This window comes from Panthera onca, chromosome D1 (genome assembly GCF_046562875.1).
Source record: "Panthera onca isolate mPanOnc1 chromosome D1, mPanOnc1 haplotype 2, whole genome shotgun sequence".
Classification (NCBI taxonomy): domain Eukaryota; kingdom Metazoa; phylum Chordata; class Mammalia; order Carnivora; family Felidae; genus Panthera; species Panthera onca.
In genome coordinates, this window is record NC_138348.1 from 26,036,083 (window position 1) to 26,063,734 (window position 27,652).

General features: G+C 45.6%; 1 protein-coding gene across 3 annotated transcripts in view; it reads left to right on the forward strand.

Moving 5' to 3' along the window:
• Positions 1–27,652, forward strand: part of PAMR1 (peptidase domain containing associated with muscle regeneration 1) — a 158,764-nt gene that overhangs the window by 119,777 nt on the left and 11,335 nt on the right. For all 3 annotated transcript variants that reach the window (XM_060606361.2, XM_060606358.3, XM_060606359.2), the window contains 3 exons: positions 5,544–5,658; positions 9,793–10,010; positions 12,462–12,569. In XM_060606361.2, the coding sequence (XP_060462344.1) occupies positions 5,544–5,658; positions 9,793–10,010; positions 12,462–12,569 (441 nt within the window). The remainder of the gene's footprint in view (positions 1–5,543; positions 5,659–9,792; positions 10,011–12,461; positions 12,570–27,652) is intronic.

Below are 27,652 nucleotides of genomic sequence, written 5' to 3' on the forward strand. Positions count from 1 at the left end.
TGTATCAAATTAGTTGAGATTATAGGCCAAATCATAAGGTGAGCCATGGAGTTATTCCTAGACATCTGACAGTTCCTGATTAAGATCTGAGCCCCTGATAAAAGCCATCTTTTAGCACTTATTATGAACCAGGCATTGTTCTAAGTGCCTTCATGTCCTAAGCCATCATTCCTCATCAAAGCTGTTTTATAGGTGAAGACACTGAGGCACAGAGAGGTTAAGTAACTTCCCTATTGTCATGTAGCTTGTAAATAGCAGAGGGAAGATGCCAATTCAGAAGCCAGGCCCCAGAGCCCAGTCTCTCACCCTCTATCCTAAATCGTTTCTTGTTGTGGGAGGAACTTGAGGTCCTCACTCTGAGTTCCTGTGCAGGGGCCTAGCAGGTCATGGTAGGATGATACAAGTCACGTGAAAGGTGTCAGCTCCCCCCTCAGCTCCTGGCCTGGAACGTGGGTCGTCCCCATGTCATCATCCAGGCATTTCTTCTGCCATCAGTGTCTGGGTTCCTGGGTCTAAATGGGTTTAGGGATGTAGCCAATGCTGTAAGGAGGCCCTTAGGAGCCTTGGAGCAGGCTGGGGCATCCCCAGCGAGTCTTGCGCCAAAATAGCGTCTCAGATCCAGACAAGACTCGAGAAATAACACGATTAGTTGCCGTTTATTGAGCATTTTACCTATCGGGTACTATGCTAAATGCTTTACAAAATGATCTATCTTGTTTAATCCTTACAACAAATAAGAAAACAACAACATGGTGGAAGGAAGATTCTCATTTCCAAATGAGGAAGTCTTGGTCTTGAGAATCTGGAGAACTTGTCTGGGGTCACACAGCTAGTAAAAGGCTGAGCGGAAGCGGACCCAGCCTGACTTCACGACTGCCCCTTAATCATTTTGAGTCTTGCCCTGGAGTCCTCTCAGAAGGAGGGAAGAAAATGCAAATGTCTCTGTCTGAATGCTTGCTTTCTTTACTCCTTTCTGCACCCCCCCCCACCACTCCCAAGAGGAAAGATTTAAGAAACAAAACAAACACAACAAAACCCCAACCATGTCTCAGAAGTTTGTTGTGTCTGTCTCTTGCTCCTCCTTCCCCACCCTCCATGCTGGAGATAGCAAGACTTTTGTCTGAGTGCTGCGGTGTTCATTTTTGTTGGGAACCTTCCAGCTCTCTTGCCAGTTTAGAAATTAATGGAGATTTCCCTTCGGCTCTGCAGCAGTAGGGTCTCTCCAGCTAACTCTCCTATTTTGGCTTATAGCAACAGAGAAGGGTCGGGGGGTGGCGGAGTTGGAGAGGAGTCCAGGATTTGAGAGCCCAGGGGACAGTGTGGCTTCGCTGGCAAACACCCCTACACACATACACACACGCCCCACTTCCCCCTGCAACAAGACATCGTCGGGGAATCTGAGCACGTTTCCGGGCCCACTGCCTGCTCTGGTCTTTCAGACTCAGGACCACCTGCTTGGTTGGCCAGCAGTGCCTCCTTGGCGGGAACACTCAGCTGTGTTCACTGTTCTGCTCTAGACAGAGAGGTGCACTGAGTCCGCCCTGCACCCAGGCCCGCCAGTTCCCGGGGAGGAGGCAAGAGTGGAAAGGGAGCTGAAGGAGCCCCTTGGGGTGGGCAGGGGGTAGGGCTCCTTCCTCCTCTCCCCTGTGCCCAACACCCCTCCCCTGAGCACATTTCTGAGAAGTGGCCTCTTTGTGTCTGCTTGGTTGGAACTTGTCCGCCGTCTTGGGGTCAACTCCTCCCTTCCCCCCAGAGGGAGAAGGAAAACATCAGGAGGAACCGAGGCATGGCATGTGCTTTGGAGTCCTGGCTACTTCTGAAGGACAGCCCCGGGCCTGCAGGACCAGTGGTCTTGCATTTCACATGGCCAGGGGCCAGCACCCAGGTGGGAATGGAGGCCCCAGCCTCTCCAGAGGCTGCATGAGATCCTGGGTCTGGCTAAAGCCTGAATGGTCCTGCCAAGGAGACCTGACTGGGATGGGCACCAGCACCCCCGGCCATGAGGAGAGGCCTAGTTTCCCTGCTGCCTGAGTCCAGCTTCCATATGCAGGGAAGCAAGCAGGCAGCATTTGCTGCTGGTTCTCACTCAGGGTCCCTGCAGGAGGTTTGCTGTGGGAGCTGGGATTTAACACCTTGCAGTCTGGGAAGCTGCCAGTCCCCAAAGGGTGGAGGCTGTGCAGGCAGGTTTCTTTTTTTGTCTCTCACACCCAACGTATCACTTCCGTAGCCGGGCAGCAGATGGGCGGATGGGGGCGATGGCGTGTGAGGTGTGCAGGAAGGAGGAACGCGCACTTCAGAAAACACGGCTGAGGGTGGGGGTGGGAGGAGATTCAATGTCTCTTTTTCAGGGCAGTGGAAAAATCCTACTGCTTCGAAATGTGAGTGGGACAGAGCTACGCTAGAAAGCCCCCAAGACAGTTGAACATACCAGCCAAGACCCAGCATTGGTACTAGACAGATCCAAGTTCAAATCCCGGTTCTGCCACCAACCAGCAGCAGCTAACATTTACTGATGTCTCTGCTTAGGGCTTTCCACCCATAACCTGATTCAAGTCTCACAAAATCACATGACGTAAGTGCCAGTTTTATTCCCATTTGGTTCCGGTTTCCTGAGGTTCTGAGAGAGGAGGTAACTTGCCCAAAGCCACACAGCCAATGAAGATAAAGCTGAGTAGTGGGGTAGTGGGTAGAGGGTAGTACCCTCAAACCGAGGGTACTGGGGGCTCTGAAGTCTCCATTCTTAACTAGTACTTTAGAATTAAAACACTCGCTTGCAGACTTTGACCTCTTGGCCTTCTGGCCTTGAGGAAGTCACCTAACTTCTATCCTCAGTGTTCGGCATCTGGGAAATGGAGAGATGAATGGTGTTCTCCTAGGTTTCTCAAGAGCATTAAATGAGAGAGTGTTTGTAAATGTTTCAGCCAGTGCCTGGCCTGTGATAGTATCATCATTCATTCATTCATTCATTCATTCAACCTATTACACACCTGGCTCCATTCCAGGTGTATAAGCTAGAAAAGGTCCCAGCTCTACTAAAGTGAGTGAGCAGATAAGCTAGATAATTCTAAATAGTGATGTGTGTTATGAAGAAAACAAAAGTAGAATAAAGGCAGTCCCTATAGAGACATGGGGTCTCTTTGAAGCAATGGCATTTGAACTTAATTTGCAAAGAACAGAGATGTGGAAGAAGACAAACCTGCCAGGCTAAGAGCAGCAAGTGCAAGGCCCAGAGTTGGGGACAGAAATGAGGCTGGTGTCGCTGGGGCAGTGTGAGGAGACAGATGAGTGGGACTGGGGACCGGGCAGAGGGTGGGCTGGGGCACTCAGTGAGGCCGGGCCATGAACATCTGTGGGAAGGTATTTGCATAGCGGGAAGCCTTTGGAGGGTCAAGAAAGCCTTTGGAGGAATCAAGAAAGCAATGTGATCTAATTTATCTCTTTAAGAGGTGGCTTTGGCTGCTGTGTGGAGAATCAAATATTGGTGAAACGGATTGCAGAGAGGGATGGCAAAGGCTGGGCGGGACGAGGACCCCCCAGTGGAAAATGTGGACCATGCTTCTCCCTGGCAGACCAGGACAGCAGCGGTGAAAGTCCGAGCAAAGACATGACTTGTGCAACCAGCCTGGCAGTAGGTGTCACAAAAACCAAAGCCTCACACCTCACAGCTCATCGGAAGCAGAATCTGAGCTCTTTCCCTGACATTGTAGAAATGTCACCACCACCATCTTGCCATGGAGCAGCATCCACTGACATTAATATTTTTCTTCTAAGCGATGAGCATTTATACTTTGGGGTGAGGAGCTATTGAGTGTAACTGCATACCTAGAGTTTATGAGGTCAAACTGGATTTCTGTATAGAGCAGGGTTAGAGAAACTTTTTCTGTGAAGGAGCAGCTAGTAAATACTTTCATTTTTGTGGACCCTGCTGTCTGTTTCTTGTCAGAACTGCTCAACTCTGGCATTATAATTTGAAAGCAACCATAGACCATGAATAAAAAATGGGTGTGGTTCTGTTCCAATAAAACTTTATGTGCAAAAACAGGCAGTGAGCCACATTTGGCCCATGGATTGTAGTTTGACAACTCTGGTAGAAAATAGTGTTTACTTACATGACCCAGATAATTTTATTCCTATAAACCAATTCAAGACATTTTCCCCAAACTCTTTTGTGAAACTAGGGTGCATCTTGCACACCTGTGCTTATCTTAACACTAGAGAATATGATGTAATTTAATGAAGACTTAGTCCAGTGGTTTTCAAATCTTAGTGATTCCTGGGAGGTAACTCAAGGAACCAGGGCGATAGTGAGGGTGGAGGGCTTTTGACCCCCAGTTTCAAGCAGGAGAACCTCTTGGATCCATGTTTTTCTAATTGGTGTTTTTCATGAAAGTTTGTCTGGAAAAAAGGGGTTGGGGGCTAGGAAAAAAATAGAAAACCAGTAATGCAGCCCAGCTGGTGGAGAGCATGTCCCCCTTCTGGTGTCATGTGTTAAAGAGGCATTTATTACATAATTGCACGTAGAACAAAAATTGACACATAAATGTTCTAAGTGGATAGAAAGAGGTCAGGAAAGAGTTGCTTTGGGGTTATATTTGTGGAGTAGAGTATGTTCAGGGAACACAGACCAAGGGTCTTATGCAGATTTAGGCTTCAGACAAAGGCCACTGTGTCTACTTTCAAAGCCTTTTAGGGTGGGGGATCCTGGGTGGCTCAGTTGGTTAAGCATAAGTCTTCAGCTCAGGTCTTGATCTCACAGTCTGTGGGTTCAAGTCCCAAGCTGGGCTCTATGCTGATGGTGCAAAGCCTGCTTAGGATTCTCTCTCTCCCTCTCTGTCTCTCTGTCTCTCTCTCCCTCCCTCCTCCTCTCGTCCTCTCTCTACCCCTGCCCCACTCATGCTCTCTCTCTCTAAATAGTTAAAAATAAAGCCTTTCAGGGTGGAGTCAGCAGGTTGGCATATGGAAGTCTTGGGGAGGCAGAATGATAGAGTGGCTTGGACTTTATACTCAGATACAGTTCGGTTTGAATCTCTGCTCTGTCACTTAGTGGCTCGACAAGCTATTTCTTTTTTTTTTTAATTTCTTTATGTTTATTTTTGAGAGAGCAAGAAGAGCACAGATGGGGAAGGGGCAGAGAGAGAGGGAGACACAGAATCTGAAACAGGCTCCAGGCTCTGAGCTGTCAGCACAGAGCCCGATGCAAGGCTCGAACCCATGAACCGTGAGATCATGACCTGAGCCAAAGTCAGGTGCTTAACTGATTGAGCCACCCAGGAGCTCCTCAACAAGCTATTTCTTTAACTCTCTTGTTTTACATTTTCCCAGATGGAAAACTGGAATGATATTACTTCCCTTTTCAAGCTGTTGAGTAGATTAAGTGAATTAACCTATGCAAATTTCCTAGCACATTGCCAGGTGCTTGAGAAAGTAATTTCCTTCTCCATTCTGTTCTCAGGGGTGTGGGATGAGCACAAAGGCTCTTTGAGACCTTCTACCATCTCTTTCCTGTTTATTCCAATTTCCATGCCCCAATCTTCTCTTCCCAGGATGTGGCCAGGTTCTGCGAGCCTCAAAGGGTCAGATTTTGTTGGAGAGCTACCCTCTAAATGCTCACTGTGAATGGACCATTCATGCCAAACCTGGGTTCATCATCCAGCTAAGGTAAGGGAAGGGGCTGGGATCAGAATTAGGGAGTTTGAGGTTATACGGAAACATAGTAAGAGGACTGAGTGCCCTGGATCCTAGTGACCAAAGGCTAACCATCAGAAAATTCAGAAAATGTACCTTATTCAGAAAATGTACAATGGAGTCTTTTGTTTGTTTGTTTGTTTGTTTTTAAACGTCTTGGCAATTCCATGGAATAAACCTGGTCAAAACTACAACCAATGAAATGTTTGTCATTCACTGCCCTAGAACAGGGGTTGCTTAGGTAATTTTGAACCAAGGATAACACCAACAAAACAGAATACTGATAGCAGTCTACCCATCCACAAATCTTTACCAAGTCTTCCTGTTCACCCAGTACTGGGCTGGGTTCTATGGGAGGAAAGTGAAAAAATTAAAAGGCACGGATCTAACCTTCAAGGAATTTATACTCATCAGCTCCTTTCACTGATGTCCTCAGAAAACAACAACCACATCTGTAACAAATAAACCAATTTTTTCACTTGCATGGAAGATAAGTCATCTCTTCTTATGAAGCTTTGGGGTCCTCCCAAATATGCAATTTATGCCATAGTACAAAGTGTAGATCCAGTCTTGTTGTAACTGTAGATAAATAACACAAGAGAGAACTGTTCACTGCTGCATCCTAGTGCTGGGAACAGTACGCAGTACACATCATAGGTGCTTGATAGATACTTGTTGCATGAATGAACGTTGAAAGAACTTCTCCCTGCCTCCAGTGTATCTCCTTTTTCCTGGCAAACACCTCTCCTTTAACTCTCTAGGGAATCAGAGTGACCCACTCACCCCTAGGATTTCTAGGGATATTGTCCACTTAGCTCTTCCTTTTCTAACCAGTGGGGGGAGGTTGGCAGTAATGGAAATTTCTAATCTTCTAGAGCATGGGTTTTCAATAAGTATTTTCTGGATGGATCAGTGGAAGTTTCCACATTCCAGCTGGCTCCTCAAATGGCTTTCTATCCTCTAGGAGGGACCGCATGGTACCCTGCCCGGGAAGGATCCAGCAAAACAGGTCCCCTTCTCAGTTCTCCTCATCAAGGCTGGCCCTCAGTGGCTGGTCTCCCCATTCCTGTAGGATCTGGGGTTGGGAGTGAGTCTCATCAATTGGACGTTTCTAGAGGAAGGTTAGCGCAAGGAACATCTGAAGGCCCACACCCTTCTGCTTAAGGTGCTTCAGGTGGGGTCTCCCAGAGATGGTGAGGGGAGGTGTTAAATGCTGCATATTACTTCAGCACCTCAGGGACCAGGCCAGATGGTCCCTTAAAGGGTCCCCTTAAAGGAGGAGCTTCTCCAAGATCCAGGATATAAAGGAAATCTGTCCCCAAGCAAAAACCCAAAATGGTGGAGGGATTGGAGAAGCACATCACCTGCCTGGGAATGCCCCTAGGGAGGCCTGCAAATAGGTAGATTTCTTTCCTTCTAGTCAAATCTGGACCTGCTGCCCAGTGATAACAATAATCATAGGATACACTGATGCATATGTACAGTGTTCAGACCAAAAGCCAAGCGGTCATCCCTGATGCCCCTCTTTCTATCACCTACCACAGCCAGACCACCACAAAATCTATTTTATTACCTGTAAAATAATCTCAAATCCATCCATATCTGACTCTAGTGCCGCTATTCCACTTTATACCACCACAATCTCACCTCAGTTCTCTCCTGGCTTCCTAACTGGCTCATGTTTCCACTCTTGCCAGCTCTGCTGCTTTCTCTCCTCAGTGACAAGAGTGACCCTTTAAAATCCTAAGTCCAGGGGCGCCTGGGTGGCTTGGTCGGTTAAGCGTCCGACTTCAGCTCAGGTCATGATCTCACGGTCCGTGGGTTCGAGCCCCGCGTCGGGCTCTGTGCTGACAGCTCAGAGCCTGGAGCCTGCTTCAGATTCTGTGTCTCCCTCTCTCTGACCCTCCCCTGTTCATGCTCTGTCTCTCTCTGTCTCAAAAATAAATAAACGTTAAAAAAAAATTTTTTTTAATCCTAAGTCCAGTTCTGTTGTCGAAACCTTCCAGTTTTTTCCTATGAGGCTTGGAATCAAATCTGGATTCAGGATGCTGTATCTGGATCCTGCTCTCCTCCTTAGTTCATACCAGTCTCCTCTTTACACTCCATCATGCAGCATCCCTGACCTTCTTTCAGTTCCTCAAATGCGCCAAACTCATTACTGCTTCAGGGCCTTTGCACTTACAGAGCCCCCTGCCTGGGCCTCTCTTCCCCATGACCTTCACATGACTGGCCCTGTTTCATCATATAAGTGTCTGCCCAGATATCAAGTTCAGAGGGGTCTTCCTTGACCACATTGCATAAAAAGCTTACCCTCCCCAGTCACTTTTCATGCTCTTACCCGGTTTATTTTATTCACAGTGCTTCATACTCTATGAGATTACCTTGTATTCTGGCGTCCTTGCTTATTATTTGTTCACCAAATCAGAACTACTCTCCATTAGGGCAGGCACTAGTTGGGTATATTTAGTTGGGTCACTGCTGTGCTTTCAGCACCTAGAACAGCGCCAGCCACAGAGCAGGCCTGCCACAGATAGATGTTAAGTACATGAATGAACGAGGGTATGAACATAAATACAACTTGGAGTGTCTCATATTTTGGTTTCAGAAAAAGCTGTGATCTCTTTTGGGTGGTGGCCTTGTCCCTCCTCCTTCCCTTTTCAGACAGAGTTACCAAAGTCCAGAGAAAGAACTGATCTGTCAAGGCCCACCGTGAGCTAGCAATGGCATCTGGATGAGAAGTCAGATCCTTAGATATTAGACCACGTTTCACAAAGCATGATTAATGGGCCTTACAGTCCTTTACAAAAAGTTTTGTGATAAAAACTTTGTAAAATAAACACTGGCCATACATAGTTAGAGGGCTTCTTTTTCGTAAGATCCTTAGGTGCATTTAAAATATACTGATTCACTATGTTCTAGTGTTCTCTAATCCTGACCCTTGAACTTTTCACCCAAAGTGGTAGAAATAGACCCTTGTCCCAGCTTTTCAGGTGGCAGTTGTGCACTCTTCTGTCTTTTCCTGCTTCTTCTCCAAAACTCGAAGGAGAAGATACAGATGTATATTCTGTGAACTCAGTACCCAGGCATTCCCTTGGGAATATTTTGAAAAATGGCTTTTCCTCTCTTCCTCTGGGATGTGGCTGCCTCCTGTCTTGTCTGTTGGCAGTGGAAGCTTGCATTCATCTTCTGCTTTTTTGATCTGATGTATTCCAGTATTTCCAAACCTGAGACCCTTTTAGGCAAACACACGTTTATCAGATCTCCCCCGTTTCTGAAATTCTGATATAGTGCTACTTTTTCTACTCTTTGGGGTAAGAATTATTGCTACCCAGAGGATAATTACCTTCATATCCTTCCATTAAAATAGAAGAATGTGCAGAGATTTTGTTCTTTTATTGAGTTTTGCAAGGCAATGTATACTTTTTCCATTCTTCAGTTGTAAAATTATACTATAGTATCTATTCAACCATATCTTCATCAATATTTGCTTGGCATCTCTATATGCCAGGCACTGTGTTAGGCACAATGAAAACATTGATGGAATAAGACAGATGTTCTCTCCTACACTCAAGAAATTTGCAGTCTAGTGGAGAAGATAGGGATTCATGCATGTGAACGCACACACACACACACACACACACACACACACACAATCAAGAAGATAAATTTGAGGAGTTAAAATTAGTATCCTCACTATGAAGAGAACAGAGGATCTCCTTTAGAAAGAGTTGTCAGGGAAGTGTCTTTGAGGAGAGAATATTTAAGGTGAGGCCTGAGGATAGGAAGGAACCAGCCAGGCAGAATGGGTGGAAAAGTTCCCCTGTAAGAGAGGCCAGCTATGTGCAGAGATTCTCTGAATGGAATAGGTACTCCCTCTGTCTGGGCATGCACATACACATGGGGACAGCAGACGTATACATGCCCCTCTGTTAAAAGAAATTCATCTCACCTCACATTGTCCAGGACCCTTTTTCTATCAGATCAGGCCAGTGGTACCACTCTTCTGAGACCTGTTCATCATCTGGTCTGGAACTTGCTCAGGCGTCTCAGGAGTCTCAGGATGGTCAGGGCCCACCTGTTTTGTGCTGTCACTCTCTCCACCCACAGGTTCATCATGTTGAGTCTGGAGTTCGACTACATGTGCCAGTATGACTATGTTGAGGTCCGTGACGGGGACAGTAGCAATGGCCGGATCATCAAACGCTTCTGTGGCAATGAGCGGCCAGCTCCTATCCGGAGCACAGACTCTTCGCTCCACATCCTCTTCCATTCAGATGGCTCCAAGAATTTTGATGGCTTCCATGCTGTATTTGAGGAGATCACAGGTAAAGGCCGTGGAGACAAGTGTAACATCTTATGGCTATGCTCTAGATGAACATCTTTCTGTGCACGTCTCCTTCTCCCTGCTCAGCCTTAATAAAACCCAGTGGGCTGAGTTCTCAGAAGCAACCTACACATCGAGAAGGAAGAAAGAAATGGCGAGGTATATTTCACAGATGTTCGCCAGAAGCATAGCTAGGAATTATGGACGCCCTCGTATGCTGGAGCAGGGAGAGGGTAGGTTATTTGTCCAAGGTCACAAAGCGGTTGGCTCTATGGATCACACTGCGGGGGGAATCTCATGGTTAAGAGCATTAGCTTTGGAGCTCTGGCAGATTAAGCCATGTGACCTGGGGTAAATTCTACTTCTCTGAGCCTCAGTTTCCTAATCAGCACATAAGGGAATATGCCTAGATCCTGCTCCATTACGGAGGCTCTGGGAGATGGAGTGGACGAAGAATTTAGCCCAGTGTCTGGTATGTAGGATGCACTCAATAGCTGCCCAACCCTAGGCCTGCCCTCAGCCTCCCTCTGTCATCTGCAAGATAGGCATCAAAAGTGTTTAACTCAGCGGTGAGGGCCACTTACTTTGTACCAACTCTGAGCTTGACTTTAACTCCTGCCCTATTCATATCAGGAAGTAGGATTTGACCAAAATGCGCAAAATGTTCCATCCTAAGAAAACTCCCTCAGCTCTCACTGTTCTGAGATTGAATTGCATCAGGTTTTACAAACTAAGCCCAGGCTTAAAGTTCTGGGTTTAAGTACCCAATTAGGCATTGTTGTGGCATTTTGATCGCTGTGGCTTCCTATGGAAGGTATGATACGAAAGACTCAGGAAGAGTGATGGTGGCAGTGGGATCATCCTTATGCAGACTTGTCCTTTTGGTGAGACTGGGAGACCACCCCACCCCCGCCCACCTGCCCATCCCTTGGAATGTCTCCACATGAGCTCTCAGCAGCTGCGACTCCCCTGTGTGCCCGCTACCTTCACAGAGGATGTCTCCTGTAGAGCTGTGCGGGCCTGGGGGTTCTGGAAGTGTGCTTCTGTGGTGTGGTGTGGTCAGCCTCCGGCTGATCTGCCCCCTTGGTAATACGTGGCTGGCCGAGGCTGGGCAGGGGGTGGAGGGGTCACACTTGAGATACTTGTGTGGGTACTCATGACAGGAAGCCAGGTAGAAGCAGCGGCAGCTTGCCAGCTTGTGACCCTGTGACTAAGGGGAGGGCCAGGAGGGTCTTTTCCTCCCCCGAAGTGGACTCCTCAGCCCCCTCTGGAGAACTTTGGGAAATGCTGGTCTGCGTCGTCAAGTGGAGAGTAGCACTCGTGGCTTCTCACACACCCTGTTTGCACGTGTGTACTTGAATTTTCTCCTCAGGCTAATGTCACCTCCTCCACACCTGTGCATGAAATCCCAGCCTTCAGGGTTTGTCTCCCATTCATCCTCCTCTGCTGAACCTTCTCTCTTGGTCCAACGGGTTGTGACTTTGCCCTATTTTGAACGTCTTACAACACTCTCTCCCCTTTCCCAACGCGAAGTGAATTATGCTTCAGGTGATAGTGGTTGTATATTTTTTGTCAAAAAGCCCTGATTTGGTAAACACGTGTCCTGTTCATCTTTCTGTCTCTCCAGTTGCCTCACACAGAGCAAGCACTCAGTTTGGGCTTGTGGAAGCGGACCCAGTGATCTATTTCCATGTCAGGGTAAATGAATGGAGGGTTAGTGGTTAGGACACAGACCTCCGTTTCCCAAAGTATTCTCTGCAGAAGAATAGTTCTCTGTAAAATGTAGGTTCTGAGGCCAGATAAGCTTGGGAAAGGCCAGACATGATGTGCCTTCTTAGATATCTGCAGTGCACATTAGGACATGGAACATTCTGAGAAGTTCTGCAGTAAAGAAATCTGGTTCGTTGCCATTTAATACCAGTAGCACTTGCCCACCATATTTGAGCTTAGAACCCTTTCTTAGTTGAACGTGTCAACATCTCAAGAGACTAATGTTCACAGAATGTATGTTAGGAAGTTCTCAAGTACGCTCTTGACAGTGTCATGGAGATCTTCCAGTTCCTTCCCCTAGTACCCAGGACACTGAGCTTTCTTAAAAAAAAAAAAAAAAAAAGGATCTAAAGCTGCCTGAGGATGCCTGTCTCCCCTGGAGTCTTTATGGGAGGGGTAAAGGCATGCTTCCACTTTAATCCTGTGGTGTGCCTGTTTATGTTGGCTTTAGGCTTTTCAGACCATAGAAGCATACTTCTGGGGCCTTTGAAAATATCAAATAACATCAGATAAGCACCGATTTTAGGCACTCTCAAGTGACGGTAATGTGGATCCAGTAAAAGAAGTAAAAATATTGCAAGAAGACTGCAAAAGGCAAGTGAAAGACCCTGGTCGAGGCTCCAGGCTTGAGGAAATTGACTCACCGCAGTGACGCTGAGGGAAATTGCCTTTTCTCTTACAGCATGTTCCTCTTCTCCCTGTTTCCATGATGGCACTTGCCTCCTTGACAAAACCGGATCTTACAAATGTGCCTGCCTGGCAGGCTACACCGGGCAGCACTGTGAAAATCGTGAGTATGCTTCTGGAGTGAGGGTTGAGGAGTCACATGGGGCTGGCATGAAGAAGGCTCTGGGAGCTTATGAAGTATGTTGTTTCTTGGTGTTTAGGACGGTGTGTCCAGGGTGGCACATAATGTGGACATTCCCGTCGAGTGGTTCTCGGGGCTCGGCTGCCTCTGAGTCAGGATATTTGGAACCACTTAGGTCTTCCCGTTGACATTTCCACATCTCCCCCACTGCATATAGTTCTCAAAAAGATATGCCTTCAAGGGCTTGAATAATATTCAGAGCTCAAAAACACGGAAGAAGTGCCAACAGGAGAAAGCCACCATCATAAAATCTCCTGTGGCTCTCAGTCTGAATTCCCTGTCCTTTGCAAGATCTGAATTTTGGAGTTGTGCCCCAGGGAAGCATTTATAGATTCCAGTATGTTGTTGCATGGTCTGAAGCCATCAGCAGAGAGTAACTCAACATCATGACCAGCAATCATTTATCAAGGGTCACTGGTCACCAAGCCTTGTGTATGACATGTGTCGCAACCAAAGTTTGAGACCTGAAACAGGTGTCATGGACTGCAACTATCAGCATAGAATGAGATGCGCACAAGAATAAGAAGAATCAAAATTTGGGGAGGGGGACATGGGGAGGAAGCAAAGGAGGGCAGATAATGGCATAGGCAGGGGTTCCCCCCAGCAGATCCTGAGTGGTGAGTATGAGTCAGGAGATGAATTAGGACGTGCTCCCAGAGAAGCTGGCAAGGGAGTGGGGAAGCTGGACTGGGAAGGGAGGGAAGCCAAGCAAAGGTGTGATTTTAGGCAAAATCCAGCCTCAGTGGAATCTGGAATGTAATTTATACCTCTGCGTGTATCCTGGCTTTATAGCAAGGAGCTGGGCTTCCATATCCCCCTTGCAATCAGCCATTGACCAAGGGCTGCCCTGGATGAGTGGGAGAACATGACTGACGTTCTGTGTATGTGGGATGAGTGGTTCTAGTAGCCCTTGAATAGTCAAGGAGATCTCAGGTGCAGGCCAATGGAAGCAAAAGCATATAGACTGGGGGATGGGGGCGGTGTGGGACCCACAGAAGCAGTGAAAAGGCATCTGAGGACAGTGTCTGCTATAACCACTTGCAACTAGCATGCACGGGTACTTTGGGGTCGTCCTATAAGGTGCCTGGTCTGATGGCATTCTATAAAGTTCAGACATTTTCCAGTCAATTTCATCAGTCGTCCTTATCAACAAGGCAGACGGAAGCCGTGGTGTCAATAGTGTACCCTTGAGTGTGTCATTGCGTGGTGCTGATGACCTTGATTTGGTCCTTGATTTGGCTTGGCACGGCTGACCTGAGCATGGTTATGCTGGGGGCTTAGAAAAAGATGTTCTGCTTCATGGCTCCTGCCTCGTTGGAACCTGCTGTGTTGTGTGCAGGGCAGGGAAGAGAAATGCTGCTTTCTCTTTGTTTTGAAATTGCGTGTAGAGAGTGAATCTGGAATCTCGACAATGGCAGATCCTGAGCTTTAAAGGGTTCAATTCAGAGCGAGAAACAAGAAAAAGGGGGAAGGCTTAATTTCTTGATGAACTAATTACACAATGCTAGAGCTTTGAAAAACAAGGTAAAATTGGAGAGAAGTGAAGTATTATCGAAGAAGCCAAAATGCATTAAGAAGCTGGGTCAAATCAGGGCACAGTGAGGATTTGGGGGCGGGGGGAGGGAAGGGTAGAAATTGATCAAAAGTTGTGACTAAAATATTTATGAGTTGCTTATGAGTCAAACATTGACTTTTCAGCATTTCCATTTTGTCCAGAACACAAAGCAAAACAAAACAAATACATATAATGAGAAAGAATGGAAACTATGTCATTACAAACTGATTCATATCTTGAGTCACAAACTGGCTCAAATCACATCTGACCTCAAAACACCAGCATAGATGCACAAGAGAATTCTTCCTAGCTACTTTTTAAAATGTCCTTAAAAAACCATAGTTCCCTTAGTACCTTGTAGTTGTAACTGGGTGAAGGTATTGGTGGTGGGTATCTGATACATCATTTGCTGGCATTCATGTGGGGGACCAAATGTTTTATTATTTTTTTAAATAAGATTTAGGTTTGTTTTTCCTTCTAGGAAATTCAGCAGGAGTCCCCACTAACTCAATGAGGGGAACGTCACAAAAATTAGCTGTGACAGTTTACCTTGTAATTTCTGAACAAACCATAGCAGATTTCTAGAATAGCCTATTAGTTAGAAAAACCAAGGAGGAAAAAAAAAAAGATTTACGTTATTGTTGTCCTCCTGAGTATACCACTGAACTGGAATAATCTCCCTGGAGGAAATTCCTTCAAAATGAACAAGAAACTCAAGCATTCTGGGATTCTTTGTACATTCTGAAATGCCTAAATTGGAGTAGACATTTGTTTTACAAAATAGCTTTAAAAGCACTGAGTCAAATATTGATGAGAATTCCATCTTTTATTTATGTAGTACCAAATCTGATGAGGGGCAACCACATCATAGATGCTGCTTTAATGGTCTGCCCTCCTGAAGGCTTTGTGAAAAGGTGGATGCCCCTTTTAACGGATGAAGGATTTGAAGCAGAGAGCGCGAGGCACTGAAATTCAAAACGAGACGCTAGAATGCCACATTTCCCATGTTGGTCACGGTCTCCCAGACGTGGTTCTCGCCACGTGGCTCAGTGGAACTGTGGGTGAACAATTGATAAGCTCTGGTCATGGCCTCATGGTCCATTATGTATTCCTCTCAAAGGACTTACCTTCCCAGGTAAGCTCTGCCTGTCACTCTTTTCTAAAGAGCATCCTGACTCCCTGTCTCTTGATAGAAGCTATTCTCATTCTTTTCTTTGTGTATATTTAAGAATGTGAGTGGGACTGGAATAAAAATAGATATTATACTGACTTACAGAAGAAATATGTGCCTATAAAAATAATCAAATAGTCCAGAGGTGTTTAAAATAAAAAGAGAACATGACTTTCCCTAACCGACCCTAGTAGACTGTTACTATGGTCCTTCTGGACTTTTTGCTATAATGTACAAACCTAAGTTGTTGAGAAACCAGTATTTTAAACCAGTGATTCTCAGTTGGGGATGATTTTGCCCCCAACTTCCACCCTCAGGGGCGTTTGGCAACCTCTAGAAACATTGTTGGTTGTCATCATGGGCGGGGGTGGGACACGGGGGGATGTCACGGGCTTCTAGTGGGTGGAGGCCAGGGACGCCACTAAATATCCTACAACGCATGGACCCAGACCACAGAGTTATCTGGCCCAAATGTCAGTCATGCCAAGGTTAAAAAGGCCTGTTTCAAACAAAAGTTTGTTTTCAGTGTGCTGTTTTCAGTGCCTGTATCATGGATATTTTTTCCAGGCCACTCCATGTTGGTCTACCTCATTAAAAAAAGGGGGGGGAGGGGTGATTTTCTGTGTATTCCATCATAGGGATATATATACAATTGTATTCATCTAATCCCTTAAGATGGACTTGATGCCGTACTTAATATATTATTATAAAGAGAGCTTCAGTGAATATCCTAACATCTACCTCTTGGTTCATATGGAGAGGAATTTTTGTAAGATAAATTCCTAGATGTCGAGCTGTTAGTTCAAAGGGCACACATATTTAAACTTGGAAGAGCTGTTGCTGAAACTGTCACTAAGAGGTTTCACCAGTTTACGAGATGAGCTGTTATAAACACCAGTCCTCCGATTAAGAATTAGAACTCGCATTTGAGAGACAAGGGTCTGCTCTTGTCAAGTTGAAAATGGATTTCTTCTCCAAGGGAGACAAGTGGGTCTGAGGGAAGATCTCATGGCCGGACTTCCTGGGGCTGTGAAGACAGAGGAGGAAGCAAGCACCCGCGTAGGCGGGCACCTTCAGTTGTGGAGAGGCTGTGAGAGCCCCCAGTGCAGTTGGACCATAGGTGCTGCCCCCCTGCCCCCCTGCCCCCAGGTGTCTCCTCAGACTGTTTCCCAAGGAGGAGCGACTTTCCCCTGCTCTCGGGTGACCTCCTCTGAGAGCAAAAAACGGGAGTGTCCCTCTCCTCAGCATTGGGGCCAAGCTAGCCTCCGGCCAGCACCCTCAGTGACCCCAACCTCCCTGGGCCACCGCGTAAGAAACTGCTCCCCCCACCTCTTTTCCCTCTGAAGTTTCCTGTTTCTTTGTATGGGACACAAGGACAAACTAAGTTCTTGAGTAAATGGTGGGAATCTTGTTCTGTAAAAGTGAAGAGCGAGGGCTTCATTGCCCCGTTCCAGTTTCCATGTTGCCTTTGTTCCTCTGGCCCAGTTGCCGATGCCCGGGCTCTCCCCTGCATCCTAATGAAGGACGATGAAATGGGCTAAATCTTGGGGCACAATGCTCACACTGCGGGCTCTGACGCGCTTTGAACAAAACAAACCGGCTTCCACCAATTAAAGAAAATGGGGGACTCTGGATTCGTTTGGGGTTTGGAGCATCAGAAGGTTTCCCGCTAGCCTGTCCCAAGGACTGGGAAGAAAGAGCCCCAGATGAGAGGCACACTTTATACTTTAGCTTCAAAGGGGCAACCGCATTTCTCATCAGAATAAGTGATTGGGAACTTGGGGGTTTTCATGGAAACGGTAATGCTGATGCAGTGAGAATGTGCCGAGGCCAACAGTGGGTCATGATCACCTCTCCGATCAGAGATGTAAGATGCGGGGCTTTGGTGGGATTCGTGCAGATTGTCCCAAGATCACTCAGGGGCGGCACTGTTAAAATGGAATAGTTGCCTGGATTTTTCACAGTTCCAAGGGCCTGTCTCGTCCTTAATTTATGGAAGACAGGTGCACCTTTGTCTGTAGTCTGGAGATGGTACATCCCGGGGTGGAGAGCTTGGGCTCTGCGGCCAGAAAGACCTTGGTTTGACTCTTAGCCTGCAATTTACCAGCCAGAGGACCTTGAGCAGGTCGTTTAACTCCAGCCTCATTCTCCCTGTTTACAAAGTTCAGAAAAATAATGCCAAATATTTCTCAGAGCGTTTGTGAGGATGCAGTGAAATAATCCATGTAAGGTGCTGAGTTGAGTAATAGGAGCCATTATGTTTTTTAAATTTTTTTTAATTTGAGCGTAGCTGACGCATGATGTTATATTAGTTTCAGGTGTATGACATAGTGATTCAGTTTCTTTATGTGTCACGCTATGCTCACCACAACTGTGGCCACCATCTGCCACCCTACGCTGCTATTACGGTATCATTGACTGTCTTCCCTATGCTGAGCCTTTTGTCCCTGTGGCTTATTTATTCCATAACCGGAAGCCTGTATCTCCCACTCCCCTTCGCCCATTTTGCCCATCCCCTACTTCCTTCCTTCTAGCAACCATGAGCTCGTTCTCTGTAGTTATAGGTCTGTTTCTACTTTCCGTTTGTTTATTCATTTGTTATGGCCACTTAAAAGTTGGCAGAAAGCAGGGGACCCTCCAGATAAGGGGTAAGGGGAACAGCACCAGTTTCTACAAACTAGATGATTATGACACACCTTTCTCGGGGCTCCAGGGCTTAGGAAAATTCTCCCTTCGACTTTCTAAGTTTCCTCTGTGAACTGCTGTTTGTAAATCATCGCCAGATACTAAGAACTGCTACCTCTGCGTTTGCATACAGGCAAGAAGGATCTGGTTTTACCAGGGCAAGTAGACACTTCCAGTGTCGTTGTCATGGAGGCATCCTAGATCCCAGGAGAAGACACCCACACTGGGCATGAGGGATAAGGAGCCTTTGTAACCAGGGCAGCTCAGAGTGGGGGCTTTGAGAAATGATGGATGGAGTAATGCCCTGGGAGGAACTGGATTTGGAAACTCCAGGGCAAGTTGCCCAAGCATCAGTGTTATCTGGTCAACCTCCCTTTTTCTTATGGGGATTTTCAGAAGTCACTCACTTCACATGTGGCGGGCCCTATGTCAGTCCCCTGGTGGTCATGTAGGAGACTGCTGCCCCAGGGCATCCCTTATATGTTTCATTACAGGGACAAAGCAATAAAGAGAACGAGCAGTCTGGCTTGAGATGGTATGAGAAGCAGAAGGATAATTCCATGAAGAGTCCTGGGGAAATCCACAGTTGTTACCCACAAGCACTTGATGGCCCAGAGCCTTCAGAGATTTCAGGGGCCCCAAGAAGACCATCAGCTAGTGGACTGCTAACTCCTCATACACTTCCTTACACCTGTGCCTCCCGTCCACTTCTGTCCCTAACATGGAGATGAATCTCTGACATCCTTCTTGGTGTATTTAGAGGGATGCCATCCCGTTTAGATTAAGATCTGAAAAGCAAAAGCTATAACTGAACACAATAGAAACTGCCTTTATGTAGTTATCAAGGTATTTGTTTGTTTAATAATTCAGGAGGAAGTTTCCTTTTCGTTTGGATCATTCCTTGTTGGGCGAACCTGAGTCTACATAGACGACATGACGCTTTAGCATCAACTCTGGTGGGCTCTGCGGGCCTCCAGCCTCTTAGCCAGAGTGTTGCCATATCCCATTCGGGGTAAGATGCTTTGTGGTCGGCATACAGGAGATATATTTTGCGAGTCAGCAATCCCTCTCCTTATGGACAGCATTCTAGCAAGTAACAAGAGGACAAGTGAGGCCACATGGTCAACTTTCCAGTCTGACTGTCTCTAAGAGCTTGGGATGGAGCACCCATCAGTGTGGAGAGGGCCAGACCCACCACTGGTTTACTAAGAATTTGCTTCCATTCGCCTGCCCCTGACGGGGCCCTCTTGGCTTTTGCTTCGGCAGATGAGGTCACTGACGCAGGACTTATCGCGGGAGGCAGATTTGATTTTGGGTCTGAAGGGGTGAAGAGGCAATCCATTAGAGCGGGGACGGGCTGTGTGCCACTGAGGGAAGGCACTGGAGGAGGCAAAGAGTAGAAGAGCATGAGAGCAAAGCAGAATGAGCTTCTGGTGGGAACAAATATCCCTGCCTTCCTGGACCCTGAGACTGACCCCAGCCCCCTGACAGAGGCTAGAGGGGGGCCCCACTTTTCTCTACAGGCTCCTGCCTTGTGGGATATCAGCACTTGTCCCTCACCCTGCTTCAGAAGATGAAAGCTTCCTCTCTGCAAAATGTAAGACCTTGTCATTGGCCTCCAAATACGAAAAACGACAAAGGTAGTTGCTCTTATTTGTGTCCTCGGCACAGGCCAGACTCTGTGCTTTATGTGACGTTGTCTCATTCCATTGTCTCAACATCTCCACGGGGTGGGCACTATTATCCACGCCACTTTATATATTCATGTAGCCGAACATTTTTGAGCGTTTGTTACGCTCTAGGCACTCAGGAGCTTGGACAGGGCTATACCGTATGTTTTTTCCCTTCTATTTGGCAGAACTAATCTTAGCCTTTCTCAAGTGCAGAGGAGAACATCCCATGCCACACAGTTCCTGGTCACAGCTTCCTCTAGTAAGGCCTTTGGTGATGGTGATGGTGGCGATGAGAATTACTAAGTGGGCAGAGTCTCTTAGGACTCTTCTGCAAGGTCATTCTCTTCATCCCCAAGGCTAAACAGAACCGAATTGCCTAGCCTGGGCCATTTTCATGGTGAGCGTTTCTTATATGTTGAAAAGTTGACAATCAATACTGCTGGGAGACATTTTCCCTGGGAGTTTAGCATTAGGACCCACCTTCTACCACAAACCCAGCAGCTGACTCAGAAGCCTGAGATTTGGGGAGGCCCCTAGAAGACTATCACCAAGCAGGTCCAATTGGTAGAGGGCAGCTAAGTTTCTACCAGTGACATAGGTTACTCAGTTACTCTACCAAATAAGTGTGTGTCAGGTTGATTTTGAACAAAAGTAAAATGACTAGTACTTTCTGAACATCTTTCAAAGCCGACCTGTCTCTTAGACACAGGCAGTGTCAGCTAAGTAAATAGGCCATCCAAACACCGGAAAAATGGTATCCGAAAGACACAGTGTACCAGGGGCCAAGGACAATACTGATTAAGATCAAATAGCTAATTGTAAGCCTCAGCCTCCAAATTGCTGCCGGATGAATAAACAGCAGTGTGTGCAATCCAAGCATAATTTCACATGGATACTGTCTCATTCACACCCGCAGAGGGCTGGAAAGCATCAGGGGGACAGAATACCATTGGCTGGAAAGAGATAAAAAAGGGTTTGTAGTGGGAATTACATCGCCGGTGGGTGTCATTATGCCTGTTTGGGGAAGACTTTTGTGGAGGTAAAAGATAATTGGTTCGGTCCAAAGGCACTAAACTCAAGTATAAGCTGAACAGGAAAAGAGGAGACCAGAGCCCATCCGGTGGTTATCTCTGGGCGTTGGTCTTATGTTCATTCAGGTTTCCAGGATGAGCAAAGCCCCAGTGGGGAAGTTAATGCCTTTTCCAAACAGAATGTAAATTCTGTCACAAACTGTTTCCTTGATTTTGGTGACACGTGAGAATGGGCGGGTACCAAGGGTATGCTAAGAATTGAGACCAACAGCCTCCACCACCCAGCCCCCAACATCAGCCAGGTGCTGGGGTCACGAATTGTGTTGACTTTGGATCTGTTTTCTTTGCTGAAATTCTCAGATAATCTCCCAGCTCTGAAACTCAGCTCCTATTTAAAGAGACAAAATAGTACCCCGGTTTAGTTTTTTCCTCGCGTGGCTATCTGGCTGCCATAACTAGTTCATTCATATACAATTCGACAAAAGAAACGTATGCTTTTTGATGTGCAGTTTTGTAAATGACATCAAACCGTTGCTGAAAGCCAGGAGGATGTGAATAATAGTAATTAGAAGGAATCTAAGTGATTTAGAAGCAGGGCAAGAACAAGTGAAAGAGAACACTAGATCAGATGAGGGAGTTAAATGCAGCTTCCACGTTTGCATTAGGTGAAATGCAGCTGCAGATGTCTCTGATTCTGAGTGTTCTGGCAGCAAAGGCAAAAAGGGAAATGCCTTAGATGGTACGGCTCTAATTGTATATCAAGTGAAAGTGGACGCAAGTTCATTGGGAGATGCAAATATCACCCATCCTGTTACAACCCCTACTCCCTTTTGCTGCTTATCTAAAGATGGGTGCTGGGGAAATGTTTTCCACTTCAGTTTTGTAAATAACAGAAATCTAATCTTTTTTTTACACCAAATATTTCTAAAAGCTAAATCCATCCACATCTCCTGAAAAAAGAGGTAGCTGGACTTATTATGTTTACACCATCACTGTGTATACTGACCCACTGGCTTCCAATCCCAGGCTCCTGCCACTGTGCCTCAGGGTTTTCTTGGGCTTCCAAAGCCCACTGACTCATATATATGGGCAGACTGGAGGTGCGGAGGAATTAATGTTTATCTCATCATCCTTCAACAAATGATTGATTGCGTTTGGTAGGTAATTACTCATACCTCTTACTCCTTCTGTAGAATAATTCTGAGGTAGGTTCCTCACTGTCTCTCAGAATTTGCCAGTGGCATTGAGCCTCAGTTGTCCCCAGTAGTAGCTTTCTTGGTAACGTGAACTTCCCTGTCTCACTTCCCCTACACTACCATTGGTCCTTCCCGGGATCACCACCTAAATAAACTACCTGCACTCAAATCTCTTCCTCGCAGTCTGCTTCTGGAGGGACCCAACTGAAAGTACCTCATGAAAATATTTATTTGAGAAGCTAACTTAATAGAGGGCTGGAGCTCAGGTCAGCTAGATTAGCATTTGATTGTTTCTTTAAAATATTAGGTAAGCCTTCCATCAGTGCTGAATAATGTGTATTTCAGGATTGCACTGTCTGAACGATGCTCAAAATATGATTGTATGGTTGATTTTAAAAGATCCAGTGTTAGACCCAAGAATTGATCTCTCTCTCTCTCTTTGTCTCACGTTTGTGTGTGTGCATGCACACACATTCTCTGTGCATAAGAGCCAGCCCCGTCCTTTATTCGGTGGGGTGGTGAAAGTGAGTGGAGACTCCAGTGGTGATAGCCTATAGTACCTCCCAAAGGACTTGAAATCTTCTGAAGGATTTGAGCAAACTTTGCCACCTAGCATTTCCAGACAGGGGCTAGAAAGTGAGTGGTCCCACCCTCAGGAAACGTCATTGGGCCTTCACTAATGGTCTTATCTTTGGTTATTGTGCCCTTGATTGACTGGTCATACTACACTAACTTCAACGTGTGCCCTGGTTAAATGGTGATCTCTGTGTCAACAGCTCTGCCTAGTAACCCAAGGGGAGCACAAATGTGCTAAGACATTCCAACAAGTCCCCAGTGGTTATTCTTAGCAGAAGCATCTGAATTAGAACCCGGTTCCACCTCCCCCGGGTTCTCTGTCTGGATTTACAAGTTTTCTTTCAGGTGACACAGCAGGCTAAGGGCTATCAACCCAGTTCAATCAACGGTGCCTGATGAAATATTTGTTGCAACTCAGACTATAGTCAACTGCTGGGGTCGGTTAGTGTTTGCTGAGACCCCACAACGCATTCAAATTCATTTAAGGCCCCTGTGATTACCTTTGTTTTATTCCTTGGTCAGGGCCCTACATTCTTTTGTAATTTTAGAAGCGAAGTTATATATATTCCTCTGAATATTTTGTTTGGTAAAAATCTGACCTGGGGAATAGGTAGTTGGAAGGAAGTCCCCAAACCATTTCTAACAAGTCTAAGTGAGGCCCGGGAGAACCTTCAGGTACCTCAAGTACTTTAGTACAATAAGCCTTAACTGACATCACTTCTATTTCTGGGTTTAAATGAAAACGTTTCCATATTAAAGATGTAGGAAAACATCTTCCAGTGCCTTGTTCTCCTGGGCACAGAGGAAGCACTCATTCAATATGTGATGCAAGAAAATTAGTCCATGAAATCAATAGAGCTCAGCACTCCCCCACGTCTTTCTCTACAGAGAGGCATGCTGGACTTCTAAAAGGCAAAGCAGTGATTGGATTCTCTGCTTCCTAGGGGTTTTTTGATAGATCTTGTCTTCAAATTTGAACTTGTAACTTCAAGAACAAAGCAAAAGGAAAAGACAAATATTCGTGGGTGTTTGGTATATCATATTGAAATTCTGGCCTTATTCATGAAAAGAGTATTTTTGTGGGCAAGGATATACTGGTGGATACTGATATAATGGAAGAAGAGGTCTGGGTGTTTGTTTGTTTGTTTGTTTGTTTGTTTGTCACAGCCGGGAACTGCCCCCACTCCTGAGTTTTGTGATTATTAGGGGGATGGGGAGGTGTTTCCACTTCCTAAATTAGGGATGAAGAGTGTGGACTTTGTCATATTCAATATAATTGAGCAGAGAACACAAAAAAATTGGTGTTTCTTGTGTGTACTAAAGAGCCCCCATTCCTAAAAATGTCTCCACATTATCTTGACATGCTCTCTGATATCTCCATCATCATGTCCATTTCCTGTAGAGCTTCTGGACCTGGTCACCTCAGCTACCTTCTGTCGAGTACGAATCTTAGTGTATCAATCAGGGGAGAGAAAGCCGTAACTTTATTTGCTTTAGGTCAACCTAAAGCCAAGTCTAAGACTCATCATTCAGACTTGTGAGAAATTCAGTCTGGCATTGTTGGGGCCTTGTCTGTACCTTTGGGGGGTAAACAAGTTGCTGGCTTTACAAAGACAGCACCAAATCATCAGGGAGAATCTTCACGTGGATTCTGGGTCCACGCTGTTTAGCTCGCGAGGAAGCCTCTTGTCTCAGAGCACCTGATCCCTTCAGGTCAAACACCTCTGCTGACGTGGGGCTGGCCGGCCGCTAGAGGATCTGTGGAGGCTGGAGGCCCCTCTGAATAGAGCTGGCCTCTCTAGATGACAATCATCCTCCCCAAGATCTCCCAGGAGTGCTGAAAGGCATGAAGAGCTTCATGCCCAGGGCTGAGATGACCGCCGCTCTGGGGTCTTGTCACCTCCCGGGAGTGCCACCGTGGGGAGGCATGAGGGGCCCTAAAGCCCAGAGCTAAGAAAATAGCAGACCTGACCTTGGTAACTTTTTCCCAAGCCAGTCATTGAGCTAAGCATTTGCGTCCAAATGATTTATTAAAGGAGGTAAGGGATCAACCAGTTGATCCCAGGATCGACCAGTAAGGGAGTTGGGGAAGCGAGATGGGAAAGAGGAGGAAACCAAGCAAGAGTGGTTTCACCTGAACTCCCAGACTCAGTCCGATCCTGTGGGGGTGCTGGGGAGTATAAATGATGCCTTGAGGAATAGGAGTTGAGCTTTTGTGTTTATACACCTAGCAGTCATTGTCTATAGGCAACCCTGGGGTGGGCATGAGGGGACCAAAGTCTAGGCATTTTTCAGCTTTTCATATGGGCAAGATGGTGCCCGTGCCTGTGCCCAGGGCAGTCCTCTGAAGGTGGCAGGTGTCAGCTCTCAGCAGTAAAGCGCACATGTGGAAGCTGAGCTGGTAAAAGGGGATGAGGGGACCTGGGTGGGGCACTGATAGACTTCATTACAAGAGCCATCTCAAAACCATCACGTGTCCTTCATAAAGTGGCATCACCGCGAACCACCTTGTACTGTTGCCCTGAGAAAACAAGAAAACAAGGTTAGAGAGTCTTTCTTTAAATGTTTGTCTGAAACAGCAATGCACCTCGAGATACTGTTTTTTGTTCATGAAATGGCAGGTAAGGTCATGCTAAACTTAACGTGTTTAGCATCCCCGGACTGAGTCCCAAAAGTGACAGGGAGATGTGCTATTTATTATTAATCGTGGAGTATATTACTTAGCAAAGCAGAAGCTTGGTGCTTCTTCAGGCCAGGGATTCAGATGTTTTACATTCTCATTTGGCTTTGTGTGGAAACGTCCATCCCACTGAGGAGAAAGGAAGCACAAAGCCCTTGAAAAATCAAATATAAAAGAATCATGGATCTGTTCAATGGGGAGATACAAAGGATTCTAAAAAGAGAACCCACAGGTGAAGTGAAGAGATAGTTTTTGAAATGTAACCCTGGGGAGGTGCTCTAATGAGATGCAGATGGTCTATAGACCCAACAGGTAGATGTCTAAACTGGGAGAGAAAAGGATGGGTGGAGGAAGTCCTAGAATTCTCTTCAAAAGCATCCTAGGAGAGTGTACAGCTTTGGATAGGATAGGAAATAAATGAGAGGGAAAAGGAAAGGATGCCCACTGGATGTTTGAGACAAGAATACAATTCTGAGGCTTCATGTTGCTTGATTAAAAGAGATGAGACAGAGACCACGGCTGATACCCGGAAGTCGGAGTCAACATCCTGGACCCAGGTCTCCAGCGCATCATGCATAGGCATTACCAAGAAGCTAGACAATAGAGTGGCATATTGTTTTACATTCAAATAGACCCAATAATAGGTCTTTAGATTTCCTCGTGGGTTTTCTTTAAAGTGTATGAATTTGGGGAATTGAGTTTTAGAAGTTGCCTACTTTGTAAATAAAGGCAAACAGGAGAAAAGGAAACTATGTGTTATAGAAATTATTCCTCAAAACAAGCCCAGCCAGATAAGTGCTATTATCCCATTTTTCAGGCCAAAAAAAGCAAGGTTTGGAAAATTATGTCATTTTCCCACACCCTAGTTCATTAAATGGAAGAATGAATAAATTTTACCCTTTATCCCCTCCACCTACTAACAAATATTAATTGAGGACCTCTGGTGTACTTATTCTGGACACTGGGGACCCAAATAATTATTTCAACCTATATCTGTCTGATTCTGGAGGCCCTTCTTTTCCCCCCAGACTCTAGTGACAAAGCTCATTTAAATCTGAGCTCACAGTAGGTTGGATTATTCTGTGATTATGCAAGATGGTAATGAGATTTACAGGGAGGGGAGAGAGTATGGGAACATAAAACAATGCATGGCCCAGTTCATGCTAGGTTTATAGGCTGAGCAGGGAGGACCCAAACCATTTTGCCTGCTATTTTAAAAAATAAAAATAACGAATGACCACAAAAATAATAAACACCAAACTTTTATGGCTACAGTTTCTGATTGTCAAACATGGGGAAAAAATGATAAAGAGGCAAAAATCCTTTTTGATGTTACAAGCCAGAGAATGACTATAATTATTTTAAAGTATGTTTTTCCCATCTGTATTTTTTTTTTTTTACCCCTTTGGCTGCTTAAAATTTTTTCTTTGATTTTGGTTTTTAACAGTTTTGTGTAATAGGTCTGTGCCTGGTTTTCTTCATATGTATCCATCTTGGGACTTTGTGAATCTGTAGGTTGATTGTCTTTTATCAGTCTTTTTCAGCCATTATCTCTATATACTGAGATGCTAGGTACATGTATTTGTTAACCTTCTCTGTATTCTTACATGTTCCTGTACATTTTCACTTTTTTTGTCTCTTGGGCTTCATCCTGAATTTTTTCTTGCGAGTTATATTTCAGTTTATTAATACACATAAGCTGTATCTGACTTGCTATTAAACTCACTTCATTTAAATTAAGCTTTAAATTTCTGTCACTGTAACTTTTCTGTTCTACCTTTCTCCTTTGGTTAGTTTCTCAGGTTTCCAGTCTTCTACTGAGGTTCTCAATTTTCTGTTTTATTTCCTTGAGCACATTGAGCATATTTATTTTCAAGTGGTGTCCTAAAACTACACATCTGAATCCTTCCTAAATCTGTTTCTGTTGCCTGTATTTCTCTTGAATTTTAGCCATCGAGTGTTTTTTCCTAAGATTGAATTTTTAAGTAATCTCTACACCCAACTTGGGGCTCGAACTTATAATCCTGAGATCAAGAGTCACATGCTCCATTGACTGAGCCAGCCGGGTGCCCCAGCCATATAGGGTTCATTGGACCTAACTCGGAAGCATCATTCAGCACTAGGAAGCTCCATCCTGCCGACCATTCATGAGCAATAACTTAAAATCAAATAATAGTTCTCTGTTATAAGATCTCATCAAGTTTAAGGTGCATTGTTGATTTAATTACAGCTTCTTTGAGAATTGGAAGTAAAGACATACTACATGAAATGTATATATGTGACCTGATTCAGACATGTCACTTAAAAAAGAGTAGCATCTAAGAATTCTAGAAATATGGCAGAACTCCTCAGCCTTGGGCAGACCTGTTTGTATATCCTGACTCAGTTTCTCTTGGAGTCTCCCTTTAAATCCTCCTCAGGGAGAAAGGCAGATAATC